The sequence below is a fragment of the Poecilia formosa genome, unplaced genomic scaffold (genome assembly GCF_000485575.1).
Source record: "Poecilia formosa unplaced genomic scaffold, Poecilia_formosa-5.1.2 Scaffold30, whole genome shotgun sequence".
Taxonomy (NCBI): Eukaryota; Metazoa; Chordata; class Actinopteri; order Cyprinodontiformes; family Poeciliidae; genus Poecilia; species Poecilia formosa.
In genome coordinates this window covers 909637-924132 of record NW_006799969.1, presented here as the reverse complement: position 1 = coordinate 924132, position 14496 = coordinate 909637, and the positions used below count along the sequence as shown (strand labels likewise).

General features: G+C 37.6%; 2 protein-coding genes across 3 annotated transcripts in view; both read right to left on the bottom strand.

Moving 5' to 3' along the window:
• arhgef10 (Rho guanine nucleotide exchange factor (GEF) 10) overlaps positions 1–3102 on the bottom strand; it is a 49477-nt gene extending 46375 nt beyond the window's left edge. For both annotated transcript variants that reach the window (XM_007549137.2, XM_007549139.2), the window contains exon 1: positions 2913–3102. The gene's annotated coding sequence lies outside the window, so the exon portion shown is untranslated. The remainder of the gene's footprint in view (positions 1–2912) is intronic.
• Positions 3103–4280: 1178 nt separating this feature from the next.
• Positions 4281–9239, bottom strand: cln8 (CLN8 transmembrane ER and ERGIC protein). Its single transcript, XM_007549136.2, has 3 exons — positions 9144–9239; positions 7278–7901; positions 4281–6242 (listed from the first exon to the last, which is right to left on the bottom strand). Exons 2-3 carry the CDS (start codon positions 7815–7817, stop codon positions 5916–5918), a joined length of 867 nt encoding a protein of 288 aa, XP_007549198.1. The 5' UTR covers positions 7818–7901; positions 9144–9239; the 3' UTR covers positions 4281–5915.
• Positions 9240–14496: the final 5257 nt, after the last annotated feature.

The window sequence follows — 14496 nt, the reverse complement described above, 5'->3', positions numbered from 1 at the left end:
ATGCAAGATCGATCAAACATGTGAGAGTATGTCTGCATTCAGCAGCCCAACAAACACAGAAACTCTGCTTCTGAACCGACTGCGGACTATACTAATCTACCAGACACTGATCACTTCACAATGTCATATAACCACATGTATGAAGTTATTACAGTTGTGCCACATCGTTCCTGTTTTAAAATCAGTGTAATAAATGTCATTGTTAAGTTGGTTACAGCTTGCTTTAATAACAGAAAAAACACTGTGAGGAACTGAAGAGAAGGGCTGTGCTGTAAAACCAGCATACACTGTACAGTCTTGGCTGTCATTTCTAACTGGTCTCCACCCATCCAGCAAGCCACACGAAAGCATTTAGAACCCAACATGTCACCAGAAGAACACTAAAGTAGAGTGTGTGTGGAGCAAATCCAAAGAGCTTTTGTTGCCTAGCTGAAGGTGAACGGATTTTGATGGGAAAGCAGGAATTCGACACATCACCATACTTGAAGTCCAAATCCTGATTCTGGAAGAGTGGAGAAAGCCAAGACTGGATTGGTGAAAATATAAGGAGCTAAAAACAAGGGTATGGCAGGCTGTGATTTACAATGCCTACCATATTTAACGGTCATGTTCTTGGGTTCATTCTGATTCTAAATATAAGCATGTTCCCAGCTGTTAAACAAGCATCTACTGTGTGATTTCTCACATGCACCTGCAGAAGAGCCAGGAGTTCTCTTTCCCAGCTGCTGAATAAATATTTTTCTAATCCCCGTTTTATCTGAGTGGATCATTGACTGGATGATGAGTTGGACAGTTACTACATGGTGGACTTTCTAAAAATGAATGGCACGCCTCCGAACTGATGAGAACTCTGGCATCCTCCAGCTTTTGCCATGGAAAACAAAAAGCATGAGTTGTTACTGCCAAGTAGAGTTGTTGCCTCATAACAGTGAAGAATTTGAACATTTCTCAAAACTGTTATTTTTCCAAGAAAAAGCATCTATTTTTACAAACTATAACAGCAGCTAAGGACACACATCCTGCAGCTTTTACTTATATTATGTTTGATTATATTATATCATGGTTTATGGCTAATGAAGATCCAAAATTCAGTTTTCACAGAAATTTGGAGCATTACATGAGATTATTAAAAAAAAAAATTAAGCTTTACAAAAAAATGTTATGTCTCATCTTGCACAATCATTAAGAAGCTTACTAGTCATACAAATCTGTAACCCAATCTACTGAAGGAAAGTTAGGTGGAAGGAAAACATCCTGCACAAAAAGGTACACAAGCTACAGAGATGACTGCATCGTTGAGAGAATTAAGGAGCAAAGTTCATTCAGCTGTTTGGGTGAGATTCACAAGGACGGGGATAGGGTTGGAGTCACTTCTTGGAAAGACAACACACACATGTACCTATGTTCAGAATACAGACTAACAAGACTACTGTCTTGTTCTAAATTGCATGCCTGCCAATTTAACTAATCCAAACCCCATTGAGAATCTATGCAGCGTTGTCAAGAGAAAGATGACAGAGACCAGCCCAAACAAGGCGAATGAGTGGAACGGTCCCTAATGTAGGAACCCAGGCTTCTTTCACCATGTGGCAGTGCTACAGGCTGACTGCTTCAATGCCAATTTGCACTGATAAAAGGTAAAAGAGACCCAAACAAATATTTAATGCATATACTTTACAGTACATGGCAAAATGAGACTGATATGTTAAAAATGCCTTTTTTGATCGTTCTTATGCAACATTTTTTTCCATCAGCTACAAGCCAAAATCATCAAAATTAACATTAAGCATTTCAAATATATTACTGTGTTTAATGAACCATTTAATGAACCATTATCAAGTTTTAGATTCACTTTTTGAATTTAGTAAATGCAACAAATTAACTTTCTGATGATATTCTAATTCAATGTGATGCACCTGTACAACAGAAGAAGCACTTTCATGCAAGCACGTTAAATTTAGCTTTCAGATTGCACTGCCAGCAGCTTTTTTCAGGTGTCATTAAAGAAAGCATTGCAGCAGGGTCGCCCTGCCTATTTGTTAAACAAATCACCCATGTGGAGTTTTGTATACTAGCATGAGAGTGTGACTCCCACCAACTACCAAGTCAGCATTGTCCTGGCAGAATAAGCTTTACATGCAAGACACCACACATTGCACAACAAAACCAAAGAGATATTTATATTTAAACCATCTTCAGACAGCTTACAACAGCTGAAAAGTTGTGACTAAGGGAAAAAATTACCTTAAGCCACGGTTTTACAACTTGTTTAGAGTGAACTTCCAGTTGACCAAATCTGTGCAGTGCTCCCTGACTGAGGAATGCCATGCATGACTACTTGAATTTGTAGCTGAGCTGCATCTCAGGGAAACTGCTAGTTTAAGGTCCATGTGATTTTTTAAAATATATTCACTACTATATTATTAGGAATAAAAACTGCCCTAATTCTGTAGTTTAAAACAGGACAAGCTACTTACTGAACACTCAAGAGATAGTTTCTGCATAAACAAACAAGTGACAAGTGATTTGTAGAAAATCAAAGCGGTAGTAAACGTCCATCTGTTCTATGTTAAACAAATACCAAACGCAACTGATGTTGTTCTGAGTAAAACATACATTCCTAAGGCTGCTTGTTTAGGACCAGCTAATTAAAGAATGTGTATGGCAAAGAGAGTTTAAATTATAATGCATGCTATATTGGTGGCTGACAGAGTTGGCAACATCACTGTTAAATAAGACGCCACGTTACCTTCATTTCACAATTCTGTTTAACACTTGAAAAAAAGGGGTTAGTATTCCACGCAAAATATCAATTTGTGCCTTTTTCAGCCTAATGTTAACTGATACTTAACAAGTACGACAAAAGAGTTGTTAAACTTTCTCATAAAGTTAGAAAAATGCCTCCAACTCACCATTTTATTGCCTTCCCATAATCCAATTCCCGTATAGCTCCACGATACTACAGAAACGTTTTAAGCTGAACACATTTGTAAAACAACTTGTCTCGCATCAACACATCCACTTTTCAACCCTCTTTTCGGCTCTTCCCGATGTTAGCAGCTTATTCTATCCATGAAACCTCTCTACCTCCAGTCAACAGCCGATTGGTGGACGACTGATGTGTGACGAGCTGTGATTGGCTTGACGTGACTTCAATCAACATTCCAAAGCTCTTTCCTGTAGGACGAATCAGCGGGTAGAAAACTTCCCACTTGACTTCAGATTTCTCAGACGAAAAAAGATGTAAAGTCCTGAACAACTTGCATAACTTTTGTGTTTGATTTTGTTTTTATTTTAAATATGAACAAAGGATAATCAGATAGCTTTTGATAGGCCTTCGATAGGCCTACTTTTGATAAACGCAGAGTCCTATTGTTTTGAGTGCTTCATGCACATAATGCATTAAATGTGAAATTTAGCAACACACTGGGTTAATCTGAATGGATTAATCGAAAACTTGATTTATTTCTGATGATCACATTTTATGGAAATGCTGATTTGATTTTCCATAAGGACCTACCCACACTGCTAAAATGCCACTACCTATTAAAATTAAGATGAGAGACAGTATGAGATGAAGGCTAAAGCAACATGGGCTTCCACAACACCTCAGCAGACCCATAGGTTGCCATCACGTCATGCTGCATAGCTACAGTAACTACAGTAGTTCAAACACAAGGAGCCTCAGCAAAATGTTTTGTGTCTGTGTACAGTATGTGGACATATTTTTCAGTAGGTCAACATTTTCATACTAAAAGTCTTTTTTTTTAATGGTCTTATGTATTTTTATAGTTTTCTAAGAAATCTATTTCTGGGTTTTCATTAGACATAACCCATGTAGTCATTACTAACAGAAAGAAATGCTTGAAAATTAATAGTGAATTTAGTACATTTATAAGTTGAACCAGACTCACTTTTTGAATTCTAACATTACTTTTCGTTGAAAATTTTATTGATATACTCACACACATACGACTGTTAAAGGGAATGTTTGGAAAATGAGCAGCAGGGTAAAGTAACTCCAACGGTGCCATCTAGTGTTGTGATCCAACAGCACTCACAAATGAACACATTCAAAAACAGAAATGCAGATCGGTAGGTAACTTGGAGTCAAAGGACTTGCCCAGGTATGCAGCAGGATGAGGCAGGAGGAAGCAGGACTCAAGCCTAAAATGTCTGGATAGGTAGGCAATTACTCATCCCATTAGCGTTATCCCTACAGTAGCTCAATAGCAAAACAAACCTCCACTCAAGTAAAAAGAAAAAAGAAATATGCTTCATATCAGAAATCTTTTTTTATTTTGAAAGTCATATTCATACACCACACAGACACAAGATCCTGTGTTTCCAGTTGAAACTATCTAGACCAAATCAATATTGTGTTTTGACATGAATCAAAACACATTCAATCCAGAACAGAATAATCAATATCTGCTAGAATTTCTTATTCCAGTGTATATTGATATAATTGAAAAAGGCAATTACATATAGTCTATAATGACCATGATTTTGGCATATAAAGGGGCAGTATTATGCATTTTCTAGAGATATATTGATATTTTATAGCACAATGAAATAACTGTTCCCTTCATTTGTTATACAATGCTGTATCAAACATGACTTAAAAGTAATTTGACTTTACAATCTCATGTCTTGAAATTGGGCTTCGGTCTCTTTAAGAAGCTCCTGCTCTTTTCGAGACTCCGACTTCAGCGAGTCATGACATTATTCTTAGGAGCATTGCACTGTCAAGTGTTTCATACGTAGACCTCGGCAGATGCATGGTTTCACCAGGTGTTTGCTAATTGCTGCTGCTGCTAGTCTGAAGGAACTGAGTGGGGAAGTCGCAGGAGAGAAAAGTTCTGTGAGGCAAAAGCTTGAGGAGAAGTTGTGTGGAAAAGGCAGCACTTGGTGAAACAAAGCGTTTTTTCGCAAATGAGTGAAGAATCAAAGCAACATTCTAGGTATATTTTTGATGAGGGAATGACATTATAACATGTACAACTGGAAAAAAACAAACAAACAAACAAAATAACTTAATACTGCCCCTTTAAATGTTGATATGGCATTTTGAGGACATTTTCAGATCAAGTCTTAATCTTTACATAAAACAAACAAACAATCAAACAAAAAAAACACAGCAAATGTTTGTAGCACAGATAAAAAAAAAAAAACCCTTGACAGATGCACATTATGCAAACACCCAATATAAGGCAGCAAGTCTAAGCAAATATGCAATAATGTTAGTTTTGGATATACCCGTCTTCTGCAGCTTAAAGTACATTTCTTAGCATTTTAAAAAAAATACATCTTGGTTTCAATATAACTTGCTTGTTCTGTTGTCATCGTTGTTTCACTTTTGTCACACTGCATCTCCATTTCAGACAGTAAGGCCTTTGTGAAGGCAACAATTCCAGTGCTTTCTTCCATTGATAAAGAAGAAAAGCTTTTTGTGTGCACTGACAAATCTCTGCTGCACTGAGGTGGGAAGACTTGCTCTCCAAGATGACTGCAAACTAATTTGTCCATTTAGGTTTTAATGGATCCAACAAGTAAGTCAGTTTCCTCAAATTAAACAAAAACTCTGCTGTACGTGTGTGACAGCTGCAGAGCTCGAGGAAACATCTTATTTGTATTTTTTTCCCCAGAGAGTTTTGGATATCTTCTACAAAACTGATTTAAAAATACACCCTTTTCTACCCGAAATAAGATTAAAAAAATAGTAAACCGAGACAAATCTATGGAAAACAACATGATGGAAGACTGTTGCGACACGCAGCATGATTAGATCACACGACCATATATAACCAAATTGCTTTTCATGCTCTTAAAAGTGTTAATCTAAAACATAAATTATCAGAAGTGGAATACAAAAGCAGTGTAAGTTCGACAGATTGGGATCTTGTAAATGCTTTTCAGTTTTTATGGGGTTTTCTAGAAACCCCAGACTGATTCTCTGCAACGTCATTAGCCGGTGCCAGCTTGTTCCCAAAGTTCCAGTCCACAGGGTTTAGCAGCTGCATGGTCTTCTTGTGCGTCCAGATGGGGTTGATGATGAATGTGAGCAGAGCGAGTCCAGAGAAGAAGATCAGCCTTTGGGACAGCGCCACGTGGGTGTTCATCCTCTCCCAGTGGGTCAGAGTCACCCACCACATGTAATAAGTGAGCACCATTCGGCAGTGGAACATGTGGATCATCACCCACTGGTTGGCTCTCCAGAACAGAGTGCGAGCCCAGCCAGCCTTTCACATGAGGAGAAAGGAAACAACCATTTATACATGAATATCCATTGCATGTTAACATGCTATGAAAAGGAACAGAAAGGTTTGGGCAACGACACCAAGTACAGAACTTCCTTTTTTAAACAACACTGAACTTTATCTGTTTAAGAATCACATGTCCCTGAAGGCCGAATGAGAACTGAAACACAGTGACAGAACGAGACGTTTTAAAATTAGGTGACAAAGGAACAGCAACCAACCATGTGATAAGAAAAACAAAAAAAAAACATTTAATATGTAGTTGGCGTGAGTCAGAGACCGTTTTCAAGACTGAGGTTTTAAAGAGTAAACGGAACATTTACTTTTTTTAAAATCTTTGAAGAGATGTGAGAAAGTGTCAAGTTGACCTGAGCTTTTTCCAGTTGTGACAGGAAAACAGCACAGCCCTTCCCCTAATGTTTCTGTGTACTGACGGGCAGCTGGCTTTAAAACTGTATTTGGAAAACCACTGCAGCAGCTGGATGGAAGCTACTCGCCTAATATCAAGTTATTATACCTGTGTATATAAATGGTTAAATATCCGAAACAAACTTTCAGATAAGTCTTTGCATGACAACTTACCAATAACAAAATATTTTCCTTTTCAGTTTTAAATAAAATCACATAGCAGCAAAACTCATTTTAAATTTTGGGGTGGAAGTATCATGACATGGTGTTTCACTAGACAAGTTGCCATTACCGATTCTGCAGCTGCTGACATTTGTGCCGCAACTGCTATCTAAGGCTGGGTAGTTTATAATAATACAAACACACCTACGAAGTCATTCATTATTTTTTATTTCATCCTTTATAGTTTCATATATATATACAAATATTTACACTATCCCCTGTTGGTTGCAAGAATTTTACTTTTTAAAACACCATAGCTCAATGTAGTTGAACCATGAGAATCTCATACACACCCTTGCATAAACAATAAGTTCATATGGCTTGAGTAAAGAAATCTTTTGTGATGTGTACTCTGACTTTACACAGAGAAAACAATGAAGCTCTTACCTTCAGCAGCATCCAGGAGATGCAGGTAAAAGGTGTGCTCATCTCCAGGAGGAGAGTAACCATTGCCAGGAAGTGTCCTTGAGAATCAAACACCACAGCACCTGCAAATCCTGACAGGGCGAAGAAATGGTGTGTGGCCAAGGGCAAGTCGAATGACCGGAATACGACACTAGATGAATGTAGTGCCACATTCTCAAACACAAAAAAGCCGGTAGCTGTGAGGACATGAAACCATGACCAGTCTTCCTGGCCAATCACTTTGTCTTTGCTTAACGCGGACTCCTCAGTCAGAGCCCGGAGTCCTGCCACAGAGCTATGAATGCCAAACGCTGCCCGAGTGGCTGCCAGGTTCCAGAAGACCTTCTCTTTGGCTGGGAGAGCATTGTAAGTGTAGCACAGAGCTAGTGACAGGAGATGGGAGAGGAGAAATACAGCCGTGTAGAACCCAAAGCCAAGGCTGATGAGCTGAAGGCGATAGTCCCAGGAAAAGCACTCTGGGCTGGGTTGGGGTAGAGAAGTGGTCTGTTGTTCAGTGGGCATGGTGACGGAAGGAGGAAGCTGATTAGGTGGAGAAGATCACCTGCAGGTGGGAGCTTCAATCGGCAAATGCATACTGTGTGGTACCTGCAAAACAGCAAAACAAACAAACAAGACTGCTAAAGTAGAGTCATGTCATCCACTGAGATGTAATAGAGTGAAAGCGTATGAGGCATCTAATTAGCACTTGAATACATGACTATTTCAAAATGTCAACACATATTTACTCTAAATGTCAAAACACAATTTTGCTAATAATAACTGATGACTTAAAATCTGAGGAACACAAAAGGCAGAACAGAGCTTGGAGGTGTAGCACAAGACCAAGATTGAATAGTTTAACTTAACAAACATGAGAAACCACAACGCACTGTCCAATCAGAAGGTTTTTATGTGCCACCATACTGAGAACCAGGGCTTTCACCCTATAGTAAAATCCTTGTGCATAACATCTAGTCTCAGGCATTTTGGTGATGCAGCAATCCCCACAATCTGCAACAAAATAAAAACAAAATGACGGGATCTGTAAAGAGAGTCAGTGGGAGAGCTTTAATGTGTGACGCATGAACAGCAAGACCCACAGAATCTCATGCCCGTATGGATATGGCGTTTGTTAGCGTTAGCAACAAGCCACTTGTGTGCTTCAACTGAAAGCAGTGAATGAGTCATACAGGTGAGGATATGAATGAAATGTACAAGAATCTAGCAAAAGAATGGCTAGGCAAAAATGTTGTTCTTTGATTGCTGGTGGAGTGACAGATCTTAAAATGCATTTGAGAATAAGATCAGCTGATTATGACTGTTACAAGTGAAGGTTTTCATCCCCTTTTCCCTCTCACCCCCAAAGCTGCACATTTTTTTAATGCATTATCACAAAATGAATACAGATCCCGCACATCACAAACTTGCTTTATACAGAATCTGCTCTTAGTGTATTATGAAGGCCTAGCTTTGTAGTTTAAATGTAGTTAAGATTAATTTAATTGAGAAAAATAGTTCTTTGGTCAATCAGATCGGATACCCATATCGTCAAAAACCTGGCACATGCTTACTGCACCTCTTTGTCAAGTTCCTCCCTATGATTCTAGCAATAAAATGCCGCAAAATGCTTCAACACACCGTCTTTATATTTAATTATCTGAAACACACAGTGATAAAATCGCTTCTTGCGTGAAGTTACCAGCTAAATTTAGAAACAAAATGTTATCTCTGCTAACTGACATGATGAGTCAGACTAAACTTTTTTTCATAATGACACGAATAAGAAAGCAACTGCGCGGCCAGGACAATCTGACAGATAATTAGGTAATATAAGTGAATTTTACTCACCGTGATGTGTTTGTACTGAACGCGGTGTCTCTGTATCATCCGACTACAACAGGAAGTCTCGCGTCATAAGACTCCAATTTGGTCACATGACTCCCAAACCGGAAGTTACGCCTCCGAAATACGTCATTGATACTGAAATCGATCCGTTTCATAAACAAAGGCAAATTAAATACTCGACAAAATGAATGTATGTGAAAATTAGCGTTAAGATACAGAATATGCCGATTTGTAAACATGTCAGGGTGCTTTACCTGCATCCAAGTATTTGCTTTCTGCCGGGCTGTTGTTGTCCAGCAGGGGGCGGCATACTGCCCTCATTTGTGACTTGCAGACATGGAAAGTCTGTTCCACTCACTTCATTTTTCACGATTAACAAGTCGGATAAATGTTTATGTATGTGGTAATTTAAATAGAGTTTGTATAATACATAAGATAATAAATATACAAATACTTATCTACAAATATCCTGCGACAGACTGGCGACCTGTCCAGGGTGTACCCCGCCTCTCGCCCGGAACGTGAGCTGGAGATAGGCACCAGCACCCCTCCCGACCCCACTGAGGGACAAGGGTGACGGAAAATGGATGGATGGATGGACAAATATCCACCTCCAAATTAAAAATGGCAACAATATTTTAACTCAAAATAATTGTCAAAATCTATTAAATTTGTTTATTGTGCTACAGTCCATCTCTTAATAATTCGAAGATACAATAAAATGCATATTGACATTGGTTGGGCATGGTTGTGCCCGGTGGCATTTTATAAAGTAAGCATCTTAATCCATTCCAAATCCAGATTTGATGTGTTTGTGGGATCATTATCCTGTTGGAACATCCAACTGTGGTGGAGTTTGAATTTTGGAAGAATTTCATCTTCCAGCAGGAAAGCTGCTCTTAGAATACTACCAGAGCTATAATGAAACGGTCTAATATAAGCTGAGGTCATGCATATGCTAGAATGGCCTAGTCGAATTCTAAATCCAATTGAAAATTTGTGGTAATACTTGAATTGTATTTTTCTCTGCCTACTTTGAATGAGCTTTGGTTATTTTTGCAGAGTAGAATTGGAAATAATTTCCATTTCTAAATATCATACAGGATCCTTGTTAAATGCTTTGAGGTTTGTAATTTCCACAAGAAATGTGGAAAATTTTATGCGTATTTATGTTATCATGTAAGTACTATTTACCGAAAGTAATGGAAAAACGCCTTAAATTAGTCCCTGTCACTAACATTAATGAGTTTACACTTATACAAACAGAAGTAAATAATGAAATAAACAGACAAAACTCAGAAGAAATTTTCCAAATCTTTTCTACAAAAATTTAATTGCAATATTATTTACAATGGATGACCCCTAAGCAACGACCAAACTGGAAAGAGGGGAAAATCTTCAAGTTGCTCAGTTTGGACAGAAGAAAGGAGGATGCATATGTCTAACTGAAATCATACAAAGTGAAAAGCTAAAAATGCAATATGTTGCACAGATGTCACCCACACTGAGAAATGCACGTGTGAAATGCGTCTAAATAATCAGGAAACATCAATGGGACAGTGCTGTAATTCTGAATGAAATAAAGTAGTAAATAAATACATTCAAAATATGTCTTTTGCATGCCATCATATCAAGTTATAAAATAAGCGAAACAGAAAATATGAACAAAGCAGAAAATAGTTGTTCCAATGAAGCATATATTATATATTTATATATTAATATCTATATCTATATATAATATATTCTTTACAAATAATGAATATTTGGCATTATATTCATTCTTACAATAGATATGATATACAAGAGATGAAAATAATTTCAGCTAACAACTACCTTTTTATTACTTTATCTAGTAATCATAGACTTATCTCACATTCCAAGTTAAAGGAAGTGTTTTATTAGTCTCAGTGATGCTCTTTCAGCAGCATAGTTACAAAAAAAATCCTCTTGAAGAATTTCATATTATAGGTTCTAGAGTTAAAACATAGACAGTCCCCTTAGATGTGAGACCACAGAATGCTAAAATACAGGCATACACTTTAGATATTAAACAAGGGAGCTGTTCCCCTCTTTGTTTTATTTAAAAACCTATTAAAAGTGATGCAAGAAATGATTTTACAGTATGCCGAAGAAGTCAACATGATGGCACTTGCAGTTAATAGCTTGGCATTTTTTTTTTGTTTTTTTTTTTTTGTTATTGTCATTTTCGTAAAGTTTGAGGAGAATAAAATAAAATAAAATAACAAAAGAGCAAACAAAACCTGCAGCTCCATTCTTAATCAAAGGGTCGTCCAGGACACAAATTATGAAGATCTGAATCTATGTCATCCAAGAAGATCCAACATAGAAAACCCTTCAAAAGGAGCTTCAAGGAGTACAGAGTCCGTTTGTAGGAGGTGGCCTTGGAACTCCTCATGAAAGAGTCTGTTACTGATGAAAAGTGTGAAGAAAAAAATGTTTTATGGAAGAAAAATGATTCACTCTTAGAGACAAACCTGACCCTGCTGCTGCAGTGATCTCTATGCATGGGTTGGAAAAAGACTTAGAGTTTTAAAGGTTATTTTCTTTTCTAAAGGTATATACAGTTATGTAGAAAAATTAGGGTACCCTCTGAAAGCCTGTGTGTTTGCTAGTATCTTTGGACATAAGGATATTTGATATCAATACCCAATAAAACAATATCGAAAGTTGTTTAAATAAGCAAATAAAGCTGAAAAAAAATCTGTATAACATAAATAACATAAAAAGTTGGCCACCTCTATGCTCACTCCAATTTTCAATGGATAAAATTCCATATAAAATACCATATTATCGTGATTAGAAAACCTGCTACTCTGGATTTTGAACAAGATCTGGTCCTCTTAAATGATTAGATTTAAGATTTTTAGTTTGATGTGCTCCTGACTGCTGGAGTTATCTAAGAACTGCAGAAAGAAGATTGTGGCAGCTTATGAGTCTGGTGAAGGATTTCTAGAGGTCTCAAAAGAATTTGAAACCAGCAGTTCCACTGTACGGAATATAATCTGTACGCTGAAAACTTTCAAAACAATTTCCATCATGCCCATGTAAGCAAGTTCATCCTGACAGCAGAACACAAGATGCTAAGAGAAGTTTCTAACCCCCCTTAATTTATCAGCACCAGACCTACAGCAGGGTGTTACTGTTGATATCAAAGTGCATGCCTGTCCAACAACAACAAAGAGACTGTGCAACTTCTCCTTTAATACGAGATGCGCAAAATGGAAACCTTCGCTTTTTAAGACAAAGTGCTGCCAAAGAGAACATATACAACTTATGGATTAATGTTCTTTGGCTAAATGAGCCTAAAACTGAATATTTATGTCCAGGAAAGGACCTTACACTAACTATGGAGTATGGAGATGGGAGTGTTATGCTTTGTGGATGCTTTCCAGCATCAGGATCTGGCCAGCTCACTTCTATAGAATCCACCATGAATTCCTGTGTATGTCAGAGGATGCCTGAAGAAATTATGAGTTCATATATGAAAAAAATAAAGCAGAATTGTACCCTGTAACATGACAATGACCCAAAACATAGCAGTAAATCTACAGAGGACTGCCTAAAAACTAAGAAATGCGGCAAGAAGCATTTCACTGAAGCTATTTTAGCACAAACTGGGTGACACTACTTATTAAGATTTTGCATGTTTTAAAGTCTTCCTCAGAATATACATACAGTATTTTTTGACAATGTTTGGTATTACAAGGTTAATTTTTAATATTTGCTTGCGAATAACCTACTTTTTCCATGTCAGGAGGTATATTAAAACAAAATTATACATTGATATTTCGACACTTTTCCCCCAAGAAGAACGTAATATTTTATAGGGTGCTCAAATTTCTTAACATGATTGTGCATATTTTATTTTTTTTATACAGATATGGTGAAGCAGGCCTACTTCTGTTGCTCAAATCTGTTTGAACCCTTTTTACTGATCTTACATTGCTACTGAGTGCTATTCATTCATGGACATTACTAGACAAATTGCCTTGCTGAAATTAGTGCTACTTGGAGAAGCAGAAAGCCATATTTGAAACTGAACCAACGTAATGGATATGCAAGACTTCTGCTTAGTTCTGCTCGTTTTGCATAATCGAGATAGTTCACAGCCACTTCAGTGACAGCCTTCAACAAAGTCAGCCTGGGAGAAACTGACAAAGGCCAATGCATGTAGTGCTGATGCTTAAAGTTTTACAGTGTGGGCTGCTATTCAGCAACACATTTATCAACACAAGCTCTGAAGGGCCTTGGAGGGTATTTGCTTGATCTCACCAAGGACCCAAAATCTTACATAAGCTGCTTTGCTTAGTCAAAGTCAGGCTGAAAATTACCCAGTGCAGCGCCTTGCCATTCTCACTGAACAGCCTTGAAGCTACACACAGCGTACAGCACCAGCAGTTCGGGGCTCACTGCAAGAGCTCCGGTCTCCTTTCAGCCAGCATATGTCAGGACGAGTCTGTCTCTCTACCTCTCGCTGCCTGCCACTCTGGCAACAGCAGAGAATGAGTCGGCTTTGCCAGCGGTCTGACATCAAACACAGAGGCAATAATTGTAAATCCAGCGTTATGCTGTTAAAGGTTCCTTAAATTGTGGAGTAAAAGGCAGAACTATGCATGTACTCACTCTCATACTTATCATCCTTACAGATTTCTTCTGCATCAGACTTTGTGTCACACAAATTTTTCAGATTATCAAACAAACTTCATAATCGAGGGTTTCAAATATAACCAGACTAAAGACAAAAAGATACTTTCAAAAGATGATTTCAATTAGTAAGGGAACAAACATACCGCAAACCAACCTGGCTCCATGTGAAAAAGTAGTTAAACTGGCCTCAGCTACATTAACACTCTGCAAGCAATCTTTTACATCACTGTAGGGGAATCTGAGTCCACTCTTCTTTGGAGACTTCTTTGCCACATTAGAGATTTTTTGAGAATCTTGTACTTGTTTAAAGTTATACGGCAGCTTTACTGTCAGGCATGTAGTTCAGAATTTGACAAGTCTACCATTTTGGTAGAGAACATAACTTATGATTCCATCTAATATGCCAAATTGATATTTTTTTTCTGTCTGTCACATATAGATGCTTCACATGGTTAAAAACAAAATATTAATAAATAAATGTGACCTGAGTTAAGAGAAAAAAAAAATGTTTCAAGGGATTATATTGTTGAGATTAGGCAAATGCTAACCAAACCACCTGATCCTATGTCAAATATTAATCTCACCAACCTGCGAAATTATGACTTAACATTTATTAGTCAGCCTGCAGAACAAAATCTTCTATAGAAAAGTAAACATAATAGTAGTAGTGTGTGTGGCTCTGTCAAAA

Excerpts from the sequence above, each read along its gene's own strand:
- cln8 (XM_007549136.2), bottom strand. The coding sequence starts at position 7,817 with ATGCCCACTGAACAACAGACCACTTCTCTACCCCAACCCAGCCCAGAG. Across the intron at positions 6,243-7,277 it reads TCTCCTGGATGCTGCTGAAG|GCTGGCTGGGCTCGCACTCT; the intron begins GTAAGAGCTTCA and ends CTCATGTGAAAG.